This window comes from Podarcis gaigeae, assembly GCF_964106915.1.
Source record: "Podarcis gaigeae genome assembly, chromosome: 2".
NCBI lineage: Eukaryota > Metazoa > Chordata > Lepidosauria > Squamata > Lacertidae > Podarcis > Podarcis gaigeae.
Genome location: NC_139679.1, coordinates 35638371 through 35662442, shown reverse-complemented (window position 1 = coordinate 35662442; position 24072 = coordinate 35638371). Strand labels below are relative to the sequence as shown.

Sequence of the window (24072 nt, the reverse complement as noted above, 5' to 3'; positions counted from 1 at the left end):
TCCCATCAACCCTGCCAGTCAAAACATCTGGAAGTCACCAGAATGGCAAAGGCTGAGAAAGAGAGAAAACAATCACTACATCTCAGGGAGTCTTTAAAAAGTATTTGCAGCTATTGATGCAAACTGGACCAGCTTTCAATGCCCTGAAAATCTCACCTTTCATTTAGTAAGCAAAAAAATCTTATTAAAACCTTAAAGTTTTAGAGAAGCTAAATAAGAACATGAAAACACAGGCAGAAACTCAGAAGTTAAAGACGGTTTCTGTTTTCAATTTCACCCTGATGCCAACTTCAGCATTATATGGCTGCACTTCTGTACCCAGGGCAGTTGCAAGATTAATTTATCTAGTTTCAAAGCACCTTCAGACTGGGAAAATGATTAGGCTGTGTCACATTCCCTCTAACTATTTCTGTTTTTTAAAAAAGAAATCAGTAGTTACATATTGCCAGATCCAGCCACGTTCTCCTATTTTATTATTACTTCCCTGGAATCCTTGAAACCTCCACTGGATAATCAATAAGAAAACCTCAATTCAATTCGCCATCACACTGATGCAAGGCCCACAGAGGAAGGATCCGTTCCTGTGGTTGTCTGAGATACAAGCCAGCAACATTAGTGTTACCACACCTGGAAGCATTTGTTTCCTGTGGTTTTTAAAAAAACAAATATGCCCTTTGTGACGTAAAGAGGAAACGTCTTAAAAAGTCTGTCTAGTTACTCATGAGAAGACTACTGTTACCGGGTATGTCCTCCAGCTAAGCAAGGCTATAACAATTGGTTTCATGGTTGGTTGTTCCGAGATGTGGAATTTGCACTGCTTCACGCATGTACTTCAAAATGAATTTCAGTCCACTTTCCTCAAGTGGTGGTGTCATCGCCCAGCACATCATGCCGTTCCTTTTCAAAAGAATCTGTAAGAAGTAGCTCTCACCAAGAAATGTCAGCCGATCACTAAGCAGCATGGATGGTCCCAAGTTGTCAATAAGATCCAAATCTGAAAAAGAGCCTCTTTCACAGTACTCCTTCAAAAATCTAGAGGGGGCGGAATAGGTGGGAAGATTATTATCCAAACCATCATTGTGTACATATTGTTACTTCATTTCAACATGCCATCCTCTTACAAACAAGTATTCTATAGACTCAAAACCTGCTGTTGTGAATGGAACTGCTGGAATTGAGAACAGTGCTTCCTAAACTTCTAATAATCAAGTCACATGTATTCCCCTGAATTGAACTGAGAGGCACACTTCATTCTTAACTCTTCAAATTAGCTTCATTTTTTAGAGTGTGTGGAAAGGCCTGCCTTCAAAGGAACCCTCCCTCCACCCCATGTTTCTTCAGGAGTCATCGTTTTCAGCACACGGCCTGAATGGAGAAACTTTACAGACAGAGCATCCTCTAAGGGCAGCTAATTCTGCTGCCTCTCTGAGCGATTTTGGAATGAGCCAGTCATACCTGCTGTACAGCCAAGGCAGAATTATCCATCTCAACAGAGGTTGATTAGAAGAGGCAGAGCCAGGGCAGGAAGCTTCCTTTTTCCCTTTTCTCCTGGTGTACCAGCAGTTGTAGCAATTTGGAAATCACTGACCAAGAAAGCACACTTCCCAAAACGGCCCTATGAGAGCTTCTTTGTTATTAAAGATGAAGTAGCGGAACAAAATTCCAGAAACCAACCCTCAGGTAAGGTATAAACCAGGTGTCGGCAAGGTTTACCTTGCCTGGGCCGGTTCACTCCAGTGGAGATCCCTCTGTGGGCCAGATTGCTGTGATTTCTGGCCTCGGCGCAGACACGGTTTCCAGCGTCTGTGCAGATGCGATTTCTGGCACTGCGGAAGCGAGTCCCCGCGTTGTGCTGGTTTAGCGCAGCCCACAGAGACTCACCAAGTGGGCGGCTCGGTTCGGGGGCGGCTTGTGGGCCAGTTAAATGACCCGGCCCATGGGCCTTAGGTTTCCTACCCCTGGTATAAACTATGAGATGACTATAGTTTTGTTTTTTTACCCGACCAAACCCCCTCAGGCAGGAGCAGCAAATGATCTTTAAAAGCTTTTCCGATTTGCTTAACCAGGGGTCAGCAAACTTTTTCAGCAGGGGGCCAGTCCACTGTCCCTCGGACCTTGTGGAGAGCCGGACTATATTTTTTTGGGGGGGGGAGACGAACAAATTCCTATGCACTACAAATAACCCAGAGATGTATTTTAAATAAAAGGACACATTCTACTCAAGTAAAAACATGAGGCAGGCCCCACAAATAACCCAGAGGTGCACTTTAAATACAGTGGTACCTAGGGTTACAGATGCTTCAGGTTACAGACTCCGCTAACCCAAAAATAGTACCTCGGGTTAAGAACTTTGCTTCAGGATGAGAACAGAAACCGCGCTGCAGCAGCGGGAGGCCCCATTAGCTAAAGTGGTGCTTCAGGTTAAGAACAGCTTCAGGTTAAGAACGGACCTCCGGAACAAATTAAGTATGTAACCAGAGGTACCATTGTAAAAGGACACATTCTACTCATGTAAAAACACACTGATTCCCAGACCATCCGCAGGCCGGATTGAGAAGGTGATTGGGCCGTATCTGGTCCCCAGGCCTTAGTTTGCCTACCCATGTGCTTAACAAAAGCATTTCCCCTCAAAGTGAGGACTTGCAAATGGGAACTTGGATTTGCCCTGAGAGTGCAGTACTTTGTGTCTCTCAGTTTCAGAGCAATTCCAGCCTCAAACTACTTGCCTTTTTTTTTTTTTAAGAGCCAGTTTAACCCCCTGGGTGTAGTATTTGAACACTGCTTGCTGCTTGGTCATTAGCATATGCTGGTCATGGCTTGGAAGTGGAGGTTTCTTGCCTTGCAGGTATGTCACAGCCTAAGGAGACTGGGACCCCTTTCTGTGCACAGTCACTCTCTCCAAAGCTACACACTGGAGCATATGACTTCCATTGGAAGGAGAAGCAACACAGTATTGACACTGTATCCTGTTCTGGGTTAATAGCAATACTCCAGAAATGCAGCTCAGAGTTCCTCACCCAGTTGCTCTTGTGTAAAAGAAGAAGAAGAAGAAAGGCAAAGGACCCCTGGATGGTTAAGTCCAGTCAAAGGTGACTATGGGGTTGCGGCGCTCATCTCGCTTTCAGGCCAAGAGAGCTGGCATTTGTCCACAGATTGCCTTCCAGGTCATGTGGCCAGTCTGAATAATCTGCTTCTGGTGCAACAGAACACTGTGACAGAAACCAGAGTGCATGGAAATGCCATTTACCTTCCTGTCACAGCAGTACCTATTTATCTACTTGCACTGGTGTGCTTTCAAACTGCTAGGTTGACAGGAGCTGGGACAGAGCAACAGGAGCTCACCCCGTTACAGGGCTTTGAACTGCCGACCTTCCGATCGGCAAGCCCAAGAGGTTCAGTGGTTTAGACCATAGCGCCACCCCAATCCCACTCTGCTCTTGTGTGCAATGGGTGCTGAAGGGCTGTGTGCACATTAACGCTGCAATCCTTTTGTTACGCGCTCTGCAGCTTCCCCCTCTTTTGTGTAAGGGACCCTGCCCAACCCACCTCTAACATGCAGGTGCAAAAGCCAATTCTGAACGAAAGCGTTGGTCTTCCAATAGCCAGGTTATCCCAAGAAGAACCTTTAGATCTCTCTGCTGTTACTGCCGCTGGACAAAATAGCTCTGCCCTTAAGCAAGACTTACCTGTCTGATATGAGGGTAGCAAAAGCAGCATCCTTTGCTCTGATGCTCCAGGACAGGGCAGAGCCGAGGCGATTGTTCCGGACGGCTTTCATAGCCATGATCTTACAGATGCTACGGACTTGGGAGGGGAGAGAGATGCACTCAGTAAATGGTGCTTATATGAACGGATTAATATATATATAAAATATATGTGAATAAAGGTACCTTGCTCAGTCATCATTCTCTGCTCACAGATCCTCAGTATTTTGAGGGCCTTATGCTCTGTGTCCAGAGGAATCCGTTCAATATGGTGCTCCAAGTACGCTCTGCCAAATTCTGGACAATGGTCAAAATAGTCTACTGCAAGCTGCCACAAGCTACAAAGGAGAAATGTGAGTGACTGAGTAGTTCTTTTCAGAAGGCAGTTATCACAAAATAACTTCCTGGAAGCCATTTCACAGCAACAGCACGACACACAGACCACTAGGCAAAGAACTGTCCTCATGCATTCTGTGCACAAACTCTTTCCAGCTTTTCCTTTTGCAGAAGCTGCCCTCATAGACCCTACCAAGCTCACAGGGCAAACTAAAGTGGGAGCTTTTCAAAACGAAAAGCTAAAATGGCAGCGTGGAATTCTGTGGGAGCAGCCTCTGAAAAGAAAAAAGTACGCTCAACACTTTTCATGTGCGCTTCCTCTCCTAGATCATCGTCCTTAGTCCATGCAGTGATACTGCTGATAAAAAGAATGAGAATTTGAACTTTAAAAATTCTGGCCTTTGTGGGTTACGCAAGTTGTGACCGTGAAAGCCTCACATTCCTTAAAATACTCAATGAAATCTGAAGTCAATGAAAACTGTTTAAATCTTGAAATACAAAGTTAATATCCAGATATAGTTACTTGTACCATGTCCCACTAAAGAAATTACTATTTTATTATGTATTAGAAATCTGACCCGGGCTTTACCACAAGGAGCAAGGACCAGTTGCAACCATTTATAAATATTTTTTTAAAAATATTTGTAACCATTTCATATCAGTTAAAACAAATTACAGTTGATGTATGGAACATAAATTAGCCAAGATTACTTTGCAGTGTTTATTTCAGTGGGACTTAAGGCTGCAATCCTAACCTTATTTACCTAGCTAGGTATAAGCACCACTGAATTCAATAAGGACACTTGTGAGTAGACATGGTTTGGATTACACTGTTAGCCACAATTAACTTTAATTGAAGCAGATATATTATGTTTAGAAGCCTGACTCCCAAGTCGTTGACCAATTAGGCTTATCAATCAATCACTCAAGCTGAAGAGCAACTGCAGTCAGGCTCCCATATGCTCGGCTTCAACAGATGCAAATTAAGAAATGCCTTGAGCACACAAAAAAAAATTCGGATTTTTGTCTGGATTGCTCCTCTACTCTACATTGCAATCCCTTATGCGAGGAACATCTAGAGTTCTCACCAGTCTGAAATGCAACATGCCCTGCAAGCTTCTGGAAATTATAAATTTGCAAGTGAGACATTTTGGTGCTCAAGCTAACATGAATGCATGCGGACTGTCTTGCCGGAGTGGTGCATGCTCTGGTTATCTCCCGCTTGGACTACTGCAATGCACTCTACGTGGGGCTACCTTTGAAGGTGACTCGGAAACTACAACTAATCCAGAATGCGGCAGCTAGACTGGTGACTGGGGGCAGCCGCCGAGACCATATAACACCGGTCCTGAAAGACCTACATTGGCTCCCAGTACGTTTCCGAGCACAATTCAAAGTGTTGGTGCTGACCTTTAAAGCCCTAAACGGCCTCGGTCCAGTATACCTGAAGGAGCGTCTCCACCCCCATCGTTCTGCCCAGATGCTGAGGTCCAGCACCGAGGGCCTTCTGGCGGTTCCCTCACTGCGAGAAGCAAAGCTACAGGGAACCAGGCAGAGGGCCTTCTCGGTAGTGGCACCCGTCCTGTGGAACGCCCTCCCGTCAGATGTCAAAGTGATAAACAACTACCTGACATTCAGAAGACATCTTAAGGCAGCCCTCTTCAGGGAAGTTTTTAACGTGTGATATTTTACTGTATTTTTGGTTTCTATGGAAGCCGCCCAGAGTGGCTGGGGAGGACCAGCCAGATGGGCGGGGGTATAAATAATAAATTATTATTATTATATTAAAAATTACAGGGCACTTGGTGATCATGCAGTAGAGGAACCTTATGTTAGGTTAGCTTTGGGTTTAAATCGGCTTTTACTCTTCTCTAGAAGCCATTTGATGGTAACTGCTATTCTAAATACTACCCTGGCCTCTGGTTCTTTAAGAAAGTGATGATCTAATGGGCCGTTTTCTGTCTCTGTAAAATAATATACCGGTAACATCATACAGTACTGTATTTTAAATATGTAAGAAGAGAGGTAGTGTTTAGAGTAGCAGTTATCATCAAATGGCTTAAACGACTGTCATGAGTTTAATACAGCTTAACCAACCCTTCCCCATGTTTCAGAGTCTTACTATTCTTTTTCTTCAGAACAGAATCTCTCCTCCTGCTTCACAATACTATAATGTATTTTTTAAAAAAAATAAACAAGATTGCTACCTATGATGAGAGAAGAGTCCAGAAGCATATTCCAGCAGGAGGTATTCACGCATATTGGAACCAAAACTAAAAGAAGAACACATTATTTAAAAATTCCCATTTCCATGTAATCACTTCCACTGAATTTAGGGCTGCTCCGGCTAGTCCTTTTGTTGTCAAAGTTATTAAAATCCCAGTCTCCTTCTGTGTCAACATCACTTCTGCACCGTTAAGAGTAGTTCACATACGTTTCATATTCTACAAATAGTGAAACAAGAATGAAACGGCGGACAGCATAATCACTAATTAGTGGCAAGCACTGAGCTAACCCTAACCATTATCAAGAAACAGCTTCTGTTGTGACTTACTCCCTCCTAAGGTAAAAGGTAAAGGGACCCCTGACCATTAGGTCCAGTCGTGGCCAACTCTGGGGTTGAGGCGCTCATCTCGCTTTATTGGCCGAGGGAGCTGGCGTACAGCTTCCAGGTCATGTGGCCAGAATAACTAAGCCACTTCTGGCGAACCAGAGCAGCGCACGGAAACGTCGTTTACCTTCCCGTCGGAGCAGTACCTATTTATCTACTTGCACTTTGATGTGCTTTCGAACTGCTAGGTTGGCAGGAGCAGGGACCGAGCAACGGGAGCTCACCCCATTATGGGGAATCGAACCACCGACCTTCTGATCGGCAAGTCCTAGGCTCTGCGGTTTAACTCATAGCGCCACCCGCATCCCCTTCTCCCTCCTCTGTTGCTCCCCTTCCCAATGATGACTGACTTACATCACTTAGCTGAGAAAAGAGAAAATGGCAGAAACCTTTATGATGGACCCTTTGTCACTTTAATTCTGAGTGGTTTTCTCCCTCCTAGAGAACACCAAAATCACTCAGAATTAAAGTGACAAAGGGTTCATCATAAAGGTTTCTGCCATCATTGGTAAGGGGAGCAACAGAAGGTTGACTACATCAGTGTTTCCCAACCGGTGTTCCGCGGCACACTAGTGTGCCGCGAGACTTTGCCTGGTGTGCCGTGGGAGGGAGGCGGGCTCCATGTGCTTAGAGCAACAGGCTGCCGCCCCAAGCCTCGCGCGCCCGACGGGAGCTCCTGCCGGGTGCGCAAGGCTTGCAGACACTCGCCCGAAGCACAGGGAGCCCTCCGGAGGGCTCCGCGTGCTTCGGGCAACAGGCTGCCGCCCCAAGCCTCGCGCGCCCAGCGGGAGCTCCTGCCGGGCGCGCAGGGTTGCAGACACTCGCCCGAAGCACAGGGAGCCCTCCGTAGGGCTCCCTGTGCTTCGGGCAACAGGCTGCCGCCCCAAGCCTTGCGCGCCTGGCAGGAGCTCCTGCCCGGCGCGCAAGGCTTGCAGACACTCGCCCGAAGCACGGGGAGCCCTCCGTAGGGCTCCCTGTGCTTCGGGCAACAGGCTGCCGCCCCAAGCCTTGCCGCCTGGCAGGAGCTCCTGCCGGGCGCGCAGGGTTGCAGACACTCGCCCGAAGCACAGGGAGCCCTCCGTAGGGCTCCCTGTGCTTCGGGCAACAAGCTGCCGCCCCAAGCCTTGCGCGCCTGGCAGGAGCTCCTGCCGGGCGCGCAGGGTTGCAGACACTCGCCCGAAGCACGGGCAGCCCTCCGTAGGGCTCCCTGTGCTTCGGGCAACAGGCTGCCGCCCCAAGCCTTGCGCGCCTGGCAGGAGCTCCTGCCGGGCGCGCAAGGCTTGCAGACACTCGCCCGAAGCACGGGGAGCCCTCCGTAGGGCTCCCTGTGCTTCGGGCAACAGGCTGCCGCCCCAAGCCTTGCCGCCTGGCAGGAGCTCCTGCCGGGCGCACAGGGTTGCAGACACTCGCCCGAAGCACGGGGAGCCCTCCGTAGGGCTCCCTGTGCTTCGGGCAACAGGCTGCCGCCCCAAGCCTTGCGCGCCTGGCAGGAGCTCCTGCCGGGCGCGCAAGACTTGCAGACACTCGACCGAAGCACGGGCAGCCCTCCGTAGGGCTCCCTGTGCTTCGGGCAACAGGCTGCCGCCCCAAGCCTTGCGCGCCTGGCAGGAGCTCCTGCCGGGCGCGCAGGGTTGCAGACACTCGCCCGAAGCACAGGGAGCCCTCCGTAGGGCTCCCTGTGCTTCGGGCAACAAGCTGCCGCCCCAAGCCTTGCGCGCCTGGCAGGAGCTCCTGCCGGGCGCGCAAGGCTTGCAGACACTCGCCCGAAGCACGGGCAGCCCTCCGTAGGGCTCCCTGTGCTTCGGGCAACAGGCTGCCGCCCCAAGCCTTGCGCGCCTGGCAGGAGCTCCTGCCGGGCGCGCAAGGCTTGCAGACACTCGCCCGAAGCACGGGGAGCCCTCCGTAGGGCTCCCTGTGCTTCAGGCAACAGGCTGCCGCCCCAAGCCTTGCCGCCTGGCAGGAGCTCCTGCCGGGCGCGCAGGGTTGCAGACACTCGCCCGAAGCACGGGCAGCCCTCCGTAGGGCTCCCTGTGCTTCGGGCAACAAGCTGCCGCTCCAAGCCTTGCGCGCCTGGCAGGAGCTCCTGCCGGGCGCGCAGGGTTGCAGACACTCGCCGGAAGCACGGGGAGCCCTCCGTAGGGCTCCCTGTGCTTCGGGCAACAGGCTGCCGCCCCAAGCGGCATATAGTCAATATAGGCACAGAGTTAATTTTTTAAACATTTTCTAATGGTGGTGTGCCTCGAGATTTTTTTCATGAAACAAGTGTGCCTTTGCCCAAAAAAGGTTGGGAAACACTGGACTACATTTCAGTCTAAAGACCAAGTTACACTTCTCTCCATCACTGCTTTCAGGAAGGGAAAACGAACTAATTAAAAGTCTGCATCTGTGACTTTTGTAACCTTCCAAGATGAAGGCGTATGTAGAAGTATAGTCCACATTCAAAATCCTTCGCTCTTGACTAATATGACATGAACTGCTAGGCACTATGATCAAAGCAATTGGTTGTGAAAAGACCACAGCAGTTGTTGGACAGGATGTAACAACAACCTCCATCCTACAAAAAAAATATATATTTTTATTTGAACAAGATTCTAGTGGGAGTTTAAGAGCTTAACCATCCCTTAGGGAGTATAACAAAAGCAGATGGATTTGCCCTGAGATATTCTGTCATATATGTCACAGCACTTCTGACGGTTCCAAAAGAATAAGCACTTTAGATTCATTTTGCCAGCAAGAGCTAGTAGAGTGAAGTGTCTCCAGTTCATTAAAGTGTCTTAGGCAACCTTGTGTACTCTCAGTCTCAGTCCCAGATATGTAAAAGCATTACCATAAAAAGGAAACCTAAAACTAAGCAGTTTTTAAAAGTAAAGCAAAGGCATTTAAGAATCATCTTAGTTATTATGTGACAGATAATAAACATGTTTGCCTTTGAACTGCCAGTGGCCACAAGATTGCCAAGGGACCTCTCAAACACCACACTCACAGGGATGGTCTGACCACTGACAGATAAAACACAAAAAACACTAAGGAAGGGTAACTCACTAAAGGTTGTGTGACTGGAGGAGATTGCAGTGATCCAGCAGGTCTGTCAGATGGGCTACAAACCACCAGTTGCTCAGGGCAATGCTGTATATACAAGGAGCGAAAGGGAGGGAAGGCAAAATGATAATTTAACACACAAAACTATTTCTTTGCGTTCTGAAAATTGACAAGTTTTCCCCAGCCCAATTTAGCAAACGTTATCGCACCTAAGAGAATCTCATTTTCTCTGTTCATGCTTTTGCCACGAAGCTCTTAGCTCCACCAGCTCTTCATTTTCATTACCGTTTATGCACCCACCACGATGTTTGCAAGAATCCATTTGGGCCTTAGAATACTTAGGATATGGACTTCTGGGGAGGCCGCTAATGGCAACGGAGCGAGAGCCTTAACCTCCGGGAAAGGCTCAATAGTCGATAGAGTCCTGGGGAGAGCACAAGGGTGCTGTGCACCCCAAAAGAAGCCCCAAAGGGAATTTTGGACACAGAGCTTCGGCAGGCAGGTGTCCTCCCCACCTCAGCAAAAGGCAAGGGGCAGGAAGGACAGGATTGAGCGGCAGCGCAAGAAGCAGATTTTGAACCCCCAACGAGAAGCCTCAAGCTCCGGCCTGGATGCAGTAACTTACTTTGCAAGAATTCATTTGGGCCCTACAATACTTGGGATACCAGACTGTGAAGCTGATGGAATTCTGGCCAAAGGCTCTCAGACAAGAATGGCAATACTCACCTGCATTCTTTAATCACTTGGTGGATATCTAATTCAAAGGCTGCCAGCAAGATGATGTCTAAAGGCTCAGGGCTGCTTTCTGCTCCCAGGAACAGGTCCATGCTCGACTGCAGAATACAGAAAGGGTTAGGGTTTACTCAACACCAAGGATGCTCACTTTCCCAGGTCAAGGCAAGCACAATTATGAAATGAAGGCCCTCTTTTGATCAGGTAGGATTTGGTACAAAGTGTGGTGGTTTTCAAAAATTTGCTACTTAAGCTTCTCATGAGCGTCGGTGGCAGGAAGGGCAGATGGCTCTGCCTGGGATATACCCAGTGTACTTGAGCATCGCTCACCTACAGTCCCAACACTTCCTCCTTCCACTGTCATGAGCTAGAAGGCATGGCAAACCGTGGGTGGAGCAAAAGGACAGGACTGCCAGCCATTTTTCCACTTGGGTGGCCCAAAGGTTGTGGCCGGCTCTACTCTAAAAGTGATTCCCCCCCCCCCCGAGTTACCTGTGCGTAGAGATGGAGTTCCACGTGCTTCACGGTAGGGTGGCAGTACAGCAGCCGGGTTACCAGAAAATGGTACCAATTAGTCATGAGGTCTTTCTTCTCTAAAATGGCGCTCTCATCTCCCACCAAGATCTTGACGAAGAAAAAACAAACCACTTCAGTGCTCCCTCCCATCATCCACCATCTGCATTTGATCCACTATGTTCTGTTGAGTCTACTGAGTAGACTGAGAAACCCGTTTTTAAGTTCTTCGCGCAGCACAGTTAGATCTGAACCACAGAGCTCCTGTTTATTTTTAACCTGCTTTGTCCATTTGCCTCCTCCTCCTCCTCCTCTTCTGAATAAAGCTTCATATAATTGGGCTGTTGGGGTCTGGAATAAGTATTTGTCAAGCTTAGGGATTCTGGTAATAGCCCACAAAGCCTAGGCTGCTAGGGCTCATGCTACAGAAGTATAAGATTGGGTGTGTTAAGGAAGAGCAAGTGATGTATCTGGCTGGAAAACACAGGTCATCTTGTCTCAAGAACCTGGGATCTAGTATTTCCTTGGGCACCCCAGTATTCCTTCCAGTCTGGGGGATTGTTAACAGATCCAACTGAGCTAACTCTATAAAGCAGTTGTGCCAGAAAGGGCATGAGCAAGCTCTCCTTGCTTTTCCCCCTTCAGTCACAGGTGTTTCTGATGTTCCGAAATTAGGTAGGTAGCCTGTTTTGGGTGCAGCAGCAGAGTGTTAGCTGTCCTAGCAATGCAACCTTTCAGCAGAAAGCGCTGCTTAATAAGCAGCCCCAAATTGTTACACCCGAGAACATACATGATGTTGAATCATCCTCAGTAAGGATGTTCAGCCTTAGTAAGAACTGTTATGGTTTTATAGACCACTTCTGAGAGTCTGTCATTCCTCCTAGCTCCAGAACAAGAACCCAATCAATGAAATATACCTTCCTTGCACAAACACTTTGTCCTAGCCCATTTGTTGGGTGAACGAGTGAAATCTAGATATTGACGTATTGGTGACTCGCCCAAGATCACCGTATGACAGAAAAGAATACAGCCAAACGATTCAAGCTCCAAATGTCTTCAATGCAATTGCAGAACCTATACCCCAAACTGCTTTAAACTCAGTAATGGGGTCAACCATAATATTTCATTCTTCAATCTTACCCACCTTGCAGAGGGTTTCCATGTGCGGATTAGAAGCAAATGTCCCATCCTTTAGGAACCGTTCGCATGCCTCATGCCAATGCTGCCATTTCAGCTCCATCTCCGTCAAAGTCTGGGTGTTGCTAGGCTGGTAAGGAAGACACAAACATGCAATTTGGTTTCCTCTCTTCCTAGTTTTAGATCTATCTTACACTATAATTTACAGTGCTTTCAAACAACTCTGCATGAACAGAAAGCTTTTTGAAATTTTGTTTTATCCAATGAAAAGGGGCACAAATGTTGGAATGCCAAAACAAGCACTTGTTCCCAAGAAACAACCTTCTTTCTTGGGATGGAGAACAACAACAGGATAACGGTCCGCTGACAAGCACCTCTGTCAACATTTACACATAATCAATTTCATTCATGTTAATAGAACTTCCTTTCAAATACAGTCATACCTCGAGTTGAATGTGATTCGGGTTGAGTGAGTTCGAGTTGCGCTCCGCGGCAACCCGGAAGTAACAGAGCGTGTTACTTCCGGGTTTTGCCGCTTGCGCATGCGCAAAAGCATCAAAATGACATCACGCGCATGCGCAAAAGCATCAAAACGCGACCCGCGCACACGCAGTCGCTTATTAAGTTCGCTTCAGGATGCGAACAGGATTCCAGAACGGATCCCATTCGCATCCCGAGGTACCACTGTATGTACTGCACTCCCCCCTCCCCTCACCACTTCTGCATCCAATATCTGGAAATACGTAAGCCCATATCAGAAACCCAGAAGCAACTCTCTTCTTGAAGGTGCACCAAAGATTACACAACTATTTCACAGAGACAAAATAAACCTATTTCCTACAACAATGAAAAGCAGTATGAAAAAGAATGACCTAATCCTTGTCAGTGGCAGAAAGAACATGCTGCAGAAAGTCCCCATTTCAACCTTGAGCGTTGCCAAGGATCTCAGGTAACGTGGCTGGAAAAAACCCGTTCAGAGACCTTGGAGATTTCCTGCCAGAGCTCCCTCACAGTGTTGAGCTGTATGAACCAATGGTCTGACTCAAAAGAAAGCAACTTCATATAATCAAAAAACAGGCACATGCATGAACTGCTAACACTGGCCAAGCAGAACGTTGCCAGGCCTTCTCAATTCCATAAGCAAGAAGTGTGCTCCTAATAAGCAGTGCATGTTTTTGTTTTAATTAATCTGTTACAATTATTTTTTCAGCATACAGCTGTTGCGTTGTACAGTCATAAAGGTAAAGGGACCCCTGACTATTAGGTTCAGTCGTGGCCGACTCTTGGCAGGAGCAGGGACTGAGCAACAGGAGCTCACCCCATCGCGGGGATTTGAACCGCCGATCTTCTGATCAGCAAGCCCTAGGCTCTGTGGTTTAACCCACAGCGCCACCTGTGTCCCTGTAGAGTCATACCTCAGGTTAAAGCTGCTTCAGGTTGAGTCTTTTTGGGTTGTGCTCCACTGTGACTCGGAAGTAACGGAACGCATTACTTACGGGTTTCGTCGCATGCACAGACGCTCAAAATGATGTCACGCACGCGCGGGTTGTGTTTTCTTCAGGATGTGAACGGGGCTCCGGAATGGATCCCGTTCATATCCAGAGGTACCACTGCATTTTGTTTGCATGTTTTGCACACGTCACCCTGGACTCTTCTGAGGAAGAGTGGCAGGTAGGGCTAGGCAATATCTGGTTTTCAATGTTGTGATATATCAGCAGCTAAATAGAGCAATATGCTGATATACTACGATGTCTGCTTCTTCCTCCCCACCTTGGAGGGTTGGCTTCCTCAAAGGCACCAGAAGATGGAGCCCAAGAACCTTCTCAGGCTCCTTCTGCCTGCCTGTGCCTTTGCCATCTGCACGCAATTTGAACTGGGAAGACATCATGGCTCCCTGACCACTGCAATGTATTCCCAGCACAAAATCTGAAACCGGTATCACAATCTGAATGCCAAACTGGTTTTGGACAATTCACCAAACCACACTGCGCATGAGAAGAACATCTTACATACACAGAGAACAGGCATCTTCTTCATCAACTCGTCCAAAATTTTGCACATGCTCACTGAAGTGGGATTGGTGTTTGCTTCCTTAGAGAGCAGTTGCCGAGCTTCGTCCATCCGACCTTGCAGCACCAAGATAGTTAACTGCAAAAGCAAAAAGGAAGGTTTTTGCAACTGAGTTGAACCCAAGAAAGCACCAACATGTTAATACTAACATACTAAATCGATATGCATGCAGCTGCAGTGGCACATACAGCAGCTTATGAAAAGTAAGCATCCTAAAGAAGGGACTAGGACTAGTCCAATCAACCAAGCCATGAAGTAGAACGAATGTAAATGACTATTCCTCTTCCTACCATAAAAAACACATGCTGCCATTATGCAGAGCTGACCGTGCATCTGTTGCTAGATAGAACATCAGATCCCTTGTGCATATCTTGCTGGGGAAAGGTCTTGAAACATCAGCTCAAAAAAATATTATTGGTACACAGCACTTCCAACTTACATTGACAGATGCTTAACATGTAACTGTCTTCCTTCCTCATGATGATTCTGTTTGATTTAAACTAAAAAGATCTTGCACATTTCATAGAACTCGTTCCTAGTAGTCCTTTATTTTTGGTTTGAACTAGGTTTCTTTCGGGGGGGGGGGGGGGGAGTGAAGCAAATGCTTTCTGGCTAAGAAAATTCCTCACTCACCGCATCCCAGAAGTTTTTGTGTTTTGCAGGGCTTTCATTCCTCAGAACATCGCAAAGCATGTTGTCCACATCACACACATGAAGACGAACCCAGTCAAGGAGGTGACGCAGGAGAGAACCAGCTGCAAAAAAGATATTTGTTTTTGCATGGTGCAGTGGTTAAGAGCAGTGGACTCGTAATCTGGTAAACTGGGTTCGCTTCCCCACTCCTCCACATGCAGCTGCTGGGTGACCTTGGGCTAGTCACACTTCTCTGAAGTCTCTCAGCCTCACTCACCTCACAGAGTGTTTGTTATGGGGGAGGAAGGAGGAAGGGAAAGGAGATTGTTAACCACTTTGAAACTCCTTAAGGGGAGTGAAAGGCGCGATATCAAGTCCAAACTCCTCTTCTTCTTTTGCATTGCCAGAAAAGAAATCTTAGCCCCCCCCCGATTCTTATGTTTTTCAAGTGTGCACAAAAATATTTGAGCTTAAGGGACTATGCTTCCGAAAAGGGTGCATAAACTCACATGCTTTTACTCTCTTCTCCTTTAACCTACTGTGCTAGCCCACAGATGAGAATAAATGCTGTCTGCTCTGCCTTAGCTAATGTTATTGGAGAATGTCACTCTTACTTGCTCGCTGATGCTCTGTGGGCAACTTCAAACAAAACCCCATTTCCTACACAGAAGACTGTCCAGGTTTACCGTAATGAGCTCACATGTGAATTAACTCACTGGGCATACATGTCATGGGAAGTTTCACCTCAAATTCGTCCCTCCACCCCCAATACAGTGGTGCCCCGCAAGACGAACGCCTCGCAAGACGGAAAACCCGCTAGACAAAAGGGTTTTCCGTTTTGGAGGCGCTTCGCAAAACGAATTTCCCTATGGGCTTGCTTCACAAGACGAAAATGTCTTGAGAGTTCCTGCATTTCCCCCCCTTCCCCCCCTTTTTCTAAGCCGCTAAGCCGCTTATCAGCTGATCTGCTAAGCCGCTAAAAGCCGCTAAAAGCGCTAATCCGTCAATGGGCTTGCTTCGCAAGACGAAAAAACCGCTAGACGAAGAGAATTGCGGAACGGATTCTTTTCGTCTTGCGAGGCACCACTGTACGTGGTCCATGGCATATGCTGGCACTGTTCTGACCATCCAGAGCAAACACACACAAAGCAAGGCGGGCCATTGGTTGCAGCACTACAGAAAGCTCTGGAGACAAGGCTGGAGTTGGATGAGGCCTTAGAAGTGCCTCCATCCAGTCTATCCCATCTAGGCTGCCCCGCTTCTTGCCTGAAGAGTGCCAATCCTTGAAGCACCAGCCACTGCTCTGAAGGCAAGGCTTCTCCTTCACTTTGTGACATCTCTGGGCACATAAGAGGGCAGTGAAGGAGATAACTTTGAGGACATTCCCTTAAGAGCCAGTGTGGTGTAGTGGTTAAGAGCGGTAGATTCATAATCTGGAGAACCGGGTTCTTGTCCCCGCTCCTCCACATGCAGCTGCTGGGTGACCTTGGGCTAGTCACACTTCTCTGGAGTCTCTCAGCCCCACTGACCTCAGAGCGTTTGTTGTTGGGGAGGAAGGGAAAAGGATAATGTTAGCCGATTTGAGACTCCTTCAGGTAGTGAACTCTTCTTCTTCTTCTTCTTGTACAGTGGTACCTCGGTTTTCGAACATCTCCATTGATGAACGTTTCAGTTTTCAAACGCCGAAAACCCAGAAGTACTTCGGTTTTTGAAGATGCCTCGGAAGTCGAACTTGAAACACGGCTTCCGTATTGAGTTTTCCATTTTGAGTTTTCCATTTTGATGCTTCTGTAGGGTGTTTTCGGTTTTTTGAACGTTTTGGAACTCAAACAGTCTTTCAGAACGGATTACGTTCAGAAACCAAGGTACCACTGTATCTCGTTTTTTTAAAAAAAGCGACCTGCAGAGACTTCCAACACAAAAAACATGCCATTTTGACTTCATTTTAGTCCAATTTTCACCTGGTGCTGCTTCGATGAACATGATTTCACAAAGATTCCAGATCAACTCCATCGCAGACAAAGTGGACACCTGAGGAAAACAGACGCCAATTTAAAGATGACACACCTAACGTGTTGAGCTTGGAGTCAACTTCACATGAATATGTTAGCTACAGCTTTTCTTGAGCAGAGGCAGCTTGGCTTCAGGGATCCACGTTCTGGCAACCTCAAGGCTAGGCTGCTGCAATGCACTCTACGTGGGGCTGCCCTTGGAGAGAGTTTGGACGCTGCAACCAGCGCTGAATGCAGCAGCCAGGGTGCTGGTTGGCACAAATGATTGAGCACATACTACACCAGTTCTTAAAGTTCACCTTGTAGGCATGAATCTGAAGCATCCCTTCCTCCCTCTTTTTCCTGGAGGTGGGGAAGTGGTTCATCCAGAGGTTTGTGCTTGCCCCTCTGCTGTCTTGAGTACCTTTGAAACTCAGCATTGTGTTACATGACCTTACACCTCTTAAGAGGCAGTCTCAGTGGTGAGAACAAATTTGCGTGGCTGGCCACCAAGAACAGCAAGCATTTTTGGTAGCATAGGATATCACTTCAGAAGATTTTGCCATGGTTTATTAGTATCTGGCTGCTTCCACAGGCACTAAATATCTCCTTTTTATTTCTTTTTTTAAATACAAAGATCAAACTACAGTGAGTAATATCCTGTGCACAACTAGATGAACTCCACTTTATAGAATATATAGCAATACTTTAAATATATTGCTAACCGCTCTGTGACCTTCAGATGAAAGGAGGGACAGAAATTTAATAAATATGAATACAGCTTAGAACTGAGTTTATGACAGGTTGCAGTTGCTGACAGTGCTACATAACAATAAGTTATCATGGCACTTGTTCTTTCTGGAAAATTTCTGTCAGTGCTTTATTGCGGTGGTCTGCAACCGAATCCACAACACCTCCAAGGTAGGCCTGTATTTCCAAGACAATTAAGCAACAAGAGCAGTTGGGATTCTGACAGAATCCAAAAAACTAACTGAAAAGAAATTAGCAGTGCTGCAAAGCTCTGTGGCGGATGCTAGCAAAAAAGTTATTCTCAAATGTCACCCAAAAAATATATTTAGGTTACCTCAGTGCTGTGTTGCATGTGGAGTGCTGGGTCCTGTGTTGAAACTAACAAAAGAAAAATATACAAGTCAGGGTTTTCTCCTTTTTCTTAGCTCTCTGAGCCAAAGAAACATTTACACTCCAGATCTACCATTCCGTATGGAGAGACCAGTATAGTTGTACCTCAGTTTACCAACTTAATCCATTCTGGAAGTCTGTTCTTAAACCAAGGCGCGCTTTCCCTAATTAGGCCTCCCGCTGCCGTTGCCCTTCCACTGTTCAGATTCCATTCTTAGACTGAGGTAAAGATCTCAGACTGGGACACTATTTCCGGTTTTGCAGAGTTTGTAAACTGATTCGTTCTTAAACCAGACTGTTTTTAAACCGAGGTACCACCGTACATTCTTCAGTGTACTTAGTTAATTAGCACTTTTATCAGCTACATTCAAAAGGCTGTAGTTCTTATTCCTGTGCCAAGGCCCCATCACCTGAACCTTCTGGGCCCCAGTGGAGCCTGGGATTCAAAAGATTTCCAAACTGACTTCTTGTAGGACCAGCTCAGTTTCATGAGCCATTCGGACTACTTTCTTATTGTTATCATCTCACAAATTATATCAGACAGACCACTTAGTAGCGTAGCTCACTGAATGAAGAGCATAGATTACAAAATCTACATATAGACCACTTGATTAAAATCTCTAAGCAGTTTACACAAAATAGCGTTTCTCAAAATATAATCAACAAATCTCAAAAACAAGTAAGACATAATAAAACTGTTTAAAATAAAATCAACAGAATTTATAAACAAGTATACACAACAAATTCATACGTTTGGATCAGCTTGCCAAAACAAAAAAATGCATATATTGTGGACTCGAGTCCACCACATTTCACATTAACACTGTAGGACAACTTACTAGCTAACTGATGAGAATCTTCCATGCTGGCTCTTATGACTGAGCGGTAGTTTTTGCTCACTCGAACCAACCTGACAAAAGTAGAAGAGTCTGATTAGAATGAGTTAAAAAGAAAAAAATTACGGACAGACCCTTTCCAAGCATCATGCATGAGCTTGGAAAGCAGTATGAACTAAATGTACTCTCTGTTGCCACACTGGTATCCCTCAGCATTATTTAGGGTGTTGCATCCCTCTGGTAGACAGCGAGTGAATGAACATTCATGAAAATAGCAGTGGCTACAGAAGAAACATTCAGATTAAATAAGGTCAATGTGCTGAGGCTGCAATGCTATGCACACTCACACTCATAGGGTTTTGTTGCAAATCAAATAGTAAATCACTATAGCACCCTGGCCCTACCTGGATGATCTCAGAACATGATTTTAAATCACTTACTGGGCAGTCCTTGACTTCCCAAGCTTTTCCTTCTCATCCTTCTGAAGGCCGACAAAGATCCCATGTGATTCATTGAAAAGCTTCCTCAAAGTCTGAGAGTATATATCTAGATCTTTGCGAACAACGTAGACATAGGGGCAGTCAGGCCTTTTCTCTTTACCCTCTGAAACAAATCACACAGAAGTTTTAATACAGCCGAACACCGTTAGTTCACCATGGGAATAATGTGTGCATCAGCCCCACAACACAGTGGGACACGACAAAAAACGCTGAGGTTATCTGGGTGCATATGTATTCCAAAGTAGTTCTACATTCCCTGTTCCATGCAAGCTCTGTAAAGGCAAGGGCATGAATGCTTTTAACACACATTCTTGTACTAGTATTTCGTTTCGTTTTTAAACTGACCTCATTCTTAGGATCTTTCTCGCCATGATTTATATGCTGGGGGGGGGGGGGAATCTTACACCCTTGAAGCTTTGTGTAGGATGTTTTCATATGGGGTGTTAAGCCAGGATTATTGGGCCATGCCACTGCCTCAGACAAAATGCCATGTAGTGAAGTTTGTTTGCCATTTCTGATAATCTCGCAGGTTTCCTAGAAGCACAGTCTGAAAACTACTGTTGCAAATATCTGAACATGGCTGCTGTTTAATTCATTACAATTTGTCCCAGTGATCTAACAAAGAGTTCAGAACCACGTTCATGGGATTCCAACATGGGCTACCACCTAGGTGCTGATAGATTTGCCATTCCTATCTTAAAGCATATAGACCAGGGAGGGGTATCTCAGGCCTAGGGGCCAAATGTGGATCTCCAGGCTTTTCTATTTGGCCCTGTGGACCTTCCCCAGGCCACCTCTCTCAGTCCAGGTGACACCTCCTCTGCCCAATTTTGCCTCTAACCACAGACACCAGTGCCTCAGGCTCTGTCTGCCACAAGGATGCCATCCTTGGCAAATTGCCCATGGGGAATGTGGTCCATGGACTGAAAAAGGTTCCCTAGCCCTTGAACTAAATTAAGCCATGTTAAGTGTTGCGTACATGTACCCAGGCATTTTGAGTCTGGAATTCATAAATACAGCCTGTGTTGAAAGTTCAGCGGCCCAAGATATTTGATGTACATCAGTGGGCATCAGGAGGACCAGTTAGCAAGTCTACTTTGAGGGACAAAAAATATGCGATTGTAGTTGAATGCCAAAGTAGTTATAAATATTTATTGAAAAATTAAACAATAACCAGACAATGATTTTTAACCAGTATTCCCAGTAAGATTAATACCAGCAATGTCTAAAACTATAAATCTCTATTTCTGTGTCCTTCTGTTCTCTCTCTCACCTTTATTCTAATTAATCTCTCTTTCCTAGCTAATTCTAACCAACTTTTGTTGTCTTGGGATGCTCCTGCCCACCGCATGCAATTCCACATCAACACTCTGCTAGAATTAAGGCAGGGATGGAGAAGGAACCTTTTTAAGTCAGAGGGCCACATTTCCGTTTGGGTGATCTTCCAAGGGCCAGATAGATAGGCCCAGAGGGCCACATTCAATCCCTAAGCCCAAGGTTTTCCATCCCTGCACTTGTGTGGGCCTATTCACTACTATTAATTCATCAAAAACATACACATTAGTAACAAAGGTTACCAACCTGTTGATCCAAACAATGTTTCACACACCAGCATCTCCCCAGGTCCCCACTCGAAACATAACTGTTTCTTGTCAGAATTTATTTCTGGAATCAGCTGTTTGAAACAGAAGGAAGGAAGGAAGGGAATTAGACAGGCAAATATGATAACAATGCTGAAATCAAAACACATCTGTTACGAAGTACACTTTTTTATTAAAAAAAACCTGCAACTTAAATTACAGTGGTACCTCGCGTTAAATATGCTTCAGGTTACAGACGCTTCAGGTTACAGACTCCGCTAACCCAGAAATAGTACCTCGGGTTAAGAACTTTACCTCAGATGAGAACAGAAATTGCGCAGCGGCAGCAGGAGGCCCCATTAGCTAAAGAGGTACCTCAGGTTAAGAACAGTTTCAGGTCAATAACGGACCTCTGGAACGAATTACCGTAAGTTCTTAACCTGAGGTACCACTGTACATACACTGACAGCAGCAAAAGCTGGAATGAAGAGAGTGACCCTCTTATGAAGAACATCTCACAAGTTCTATCCATTAAAACACACACACACACCCCCTTACATCTTCAATCAACACCAAACCCAACTGCCTACTATGATCTTGGACATGCTTGCTTGCCTTGCCATGTGATATCAGTCCCAGCTAACATGGCCAATGGTCAGGGATGATGGGAGCTGTCGCTCCTGCTGGGCTCTGACCCCTGAGCTTGAGGAACCCAGTGGTTCTCAAAGGGTGTGGTGCGCCAAACTAGCGTGGCAGGAGAAAATGAGATTTCATGGGATTCTTGTATTGGAATTTTTTCAGATGGAGCACCATGTATGACAGGGAATATGAGAGGCTTGGTAGCTGTGTTGAACCAAAGTGAAATGTTCTGGAAAGCCTGCAAATGCCATCTTGATAGTCAAGATAACCAGCCGAAATAATGAGCAGCTGCTGCAAGAATGAGCTCATATATGTTTATGTTTCCTTGCTTTGATATATGTTAATTGACTTGCTTTGATGCTATGCTTATCTGTAGTCCTTGAGATGCTGGGCTTTAGGCCCAGAAAGGGGAGAAGCCTTGGATAGCTGCCATGTGTGGCCTCACTAGCCAGCTTTGAAGGGAGGTTTGGGGCAAACGGAGTATGCTGCTTTGGGAATAAGGGTTGTATAAACATCTGCCTGAGTGCAGACAAGTCACGGCAAGCTCTCACTGCTGCAGTGTCCATCCTGCATCTGTAATGGCAGTGAGGCCTGGCTGGGTGACTTACTGTAAATTTAACTCTTTCTTATAATAATGCCTGCACCAAACCACTCCCACAAGCCCATCTTTGGACTGCGGTATCAGGACAGTGGCACTCATCAAACAGAAAAATCCAGATGCAGTATCAAATCACTGAGGGTTTTTTTACATGGAGGCATTAATCACCAAGACCCTTGTAGCTGATTTGGTTCTAGATCAGGCTGTGCACATTGTGAATTTCATCAAAGCAAAACCACTAAAAACAGAGTTATTTGATATAACAACACAACAAGATTGAAGAAGTAAAATACTGAGATCACTCATGGGTGAAGGGGAGTGGGGGTATATGGGAACCTGTAACATCATTTATAATATAATTTGTTAATTGTGTTGTATTTACATATAGCAAAGGGAAGCCTAGAGCATTTAGATATATTTTAATTTAGGTAATCTATGTAATAGGCTTATGTCAGAAAATGAATATATTTTGAATTTGATGTTTGTAATTTTTTTTGGTTTTGAAATAAAAAATTTAAAAAACACGGTTATTTGCTTGACTCTGCAAAGACATGGAACCAAAACACTTCCTGCACTCGGAGGTTTGCTGGCTGTCCCGCAGAATTGTTTTTAATTAGGTGTTTTTGGAACAAGAGAATCCATTGTACCACCAATAAAAAATTTGGTGTGGTATGAGCAAATTTTTATTTCGAAAGCATGGCTCAGAGAAAAAACTTAAGAGAACCACTGCTCTAACTACTCTGCCACTGGCACTCCCTGCCTCCCAGATACACCGGCCTGATCCCATCCACTGGCCAAAGGAGTGCAGGTGGGGAGCTGGCTTCCCAGCACCCTGCCAGAAAAAGCAAACTGGCTCCAGCTGCCAGCTGCCCTTAAGACTGCACAGCTTAAGGAGGCACAGTTTGGTCAGTGGCCAAGCCTTGAGGAACAGGGCCACCGGTCAGGATTTTGTTTGTTCATGCTTTGGATCTGTTATATGCTTTTTTGGCAACAAGCGGATGGAGATGTGGGGTGTAAGGTAAATACAGTGGTACCTCGGGTTAAGTACTTAATTCATTCTGGAAGTCTGTTCTTAACCTGAAACTGTTCTTAACCTGAAGCACCACTTTAGCTAATGGGGCCTCCTGCTGCCGCCACGCCGCCGGAGCACAATTTCTGTTCTCATCCTGAAGCAATGTTCTTAACCTGAGGTACTATTTCTGGGTTAGCGGAGTCTGCAACCTGAAGCGTATGTAACCCGAGATACCACTGTAGCAAGCCTCTGAAGTGGAGTGGTTGGGGTCAGGCTAAGCATGTGAATGAACATCCTCCACACACACTCCATGAAGCTCACTGAGCAACGCCCCTACCTCACAGCGCTGTTATAACTGTAAAACTAAAGTGGGGGGGGGGGGGGGAGAGCCACAGCATGCTGCCTTCAGCTCCTTGCAAGAAAGGCCAGAGTCAAGATAAAACTGGCCCTGTTACGACGTTACTGCCTCTGCTCACTTTGCAGAGGAGGTTGGTGGTGTTGGTGGAGGAGGAAACTTATTAAACCTGCCTATTCCAACACAAAGGCAAATGGAGACAGCTCAGTCGGTAGAGCAATCTCAGGGTCGTGGGTTCGAGCCCCACGCTAGGCAAAAGACTCCTGCATCGCAGGGGGTCGGTCTAGATGACCCTCAGGGGTCCCTTCTAAATCTACAATTCTCAAGTTCCTTGCCCATGATCGAGGGGGGGACCCAAATCCGAGCCTTCCGTTCCGACACCTGCAGCCCCACCTCCTTCTCCGGATCCCATTTCCCTCCACGCGACCCACAAACACCCCGAGCGAGGGAGGGAGGGACACGCTTAAGCGACGCACAGTGACCGCAGGCTCCACGTCCAGCTCCTCCATGCCGCCCAGCCGAGGCACAAACTCCCGCTATCCGCTTCTGCCCTCGCTCCTTTCCCAGCCTCGAGCAGCCGCTTCCTCGTCGCCCTGGGACAGCCCAACCAATGGCCATGCCTCTCGCGCGCATGCGTACGGGAGGA

At 46.5% G+C, this 24072-nt stretch overlaps 1 protein-coding gene across 1 annotated transcript in view; it reads right to left on the bottom strand.

Annotated features, from left to right (window-relative positions):
- NUP85 (nucleoporin 85) overlaps positions 1-24072 on the bottom strand; it is a 26356-nt gene extending 2284 nt beyond the window's left edge. The window contains exons 1-16 of the mRNA XM_083728781.1: positions 23903-24072; positions 20824-20917; positions 19183-19345; positions 18746-18816; positions 17851-17894; positions 16737-16806; positions 14776-14897; positions 14086-14220; positions 12080-12202; positions 10915-11046; positions 10417-10523; positions 9694-9777; positions 6248-6313; positions 3891-4042; positions 3687-3804; positions 932-1032 (exon numbers count right to left, since the gene is read on the bottom strand). Of these exons, the coding sequence (XP_083584907.1) occupies positions 932-1032; positions 3687-3804; positions 3891-4042; positions 6248-6313; positions 9694-9777; positions 10417-10523; positions 10915-11046; positions 12080-12202; positions 14086-14220; positions 14776-14897; positions 16737-16806; positions 17851-17894; positions 18746-18816; positions 19183-19345; positions 20824-20917; positions 23903-23935 (1615 nt within the window). The 5' untranslated portion in view covers positions 23936-24072. The remainder of the gene's footprint in view (positions 1-931; positions 1033-3686; positions 3805-3890; positions 4043-6247; positions 6314-9693; positions 9778-10416; positions 10524-10914; positions 11047-12079; positions 12203-14085; positions 14221-14775; positions 14898-16736; positions 16807-17850; positions 17895-18745; positions 18817-19182; positions 19346-20823; positions 20918-23902) is intronic.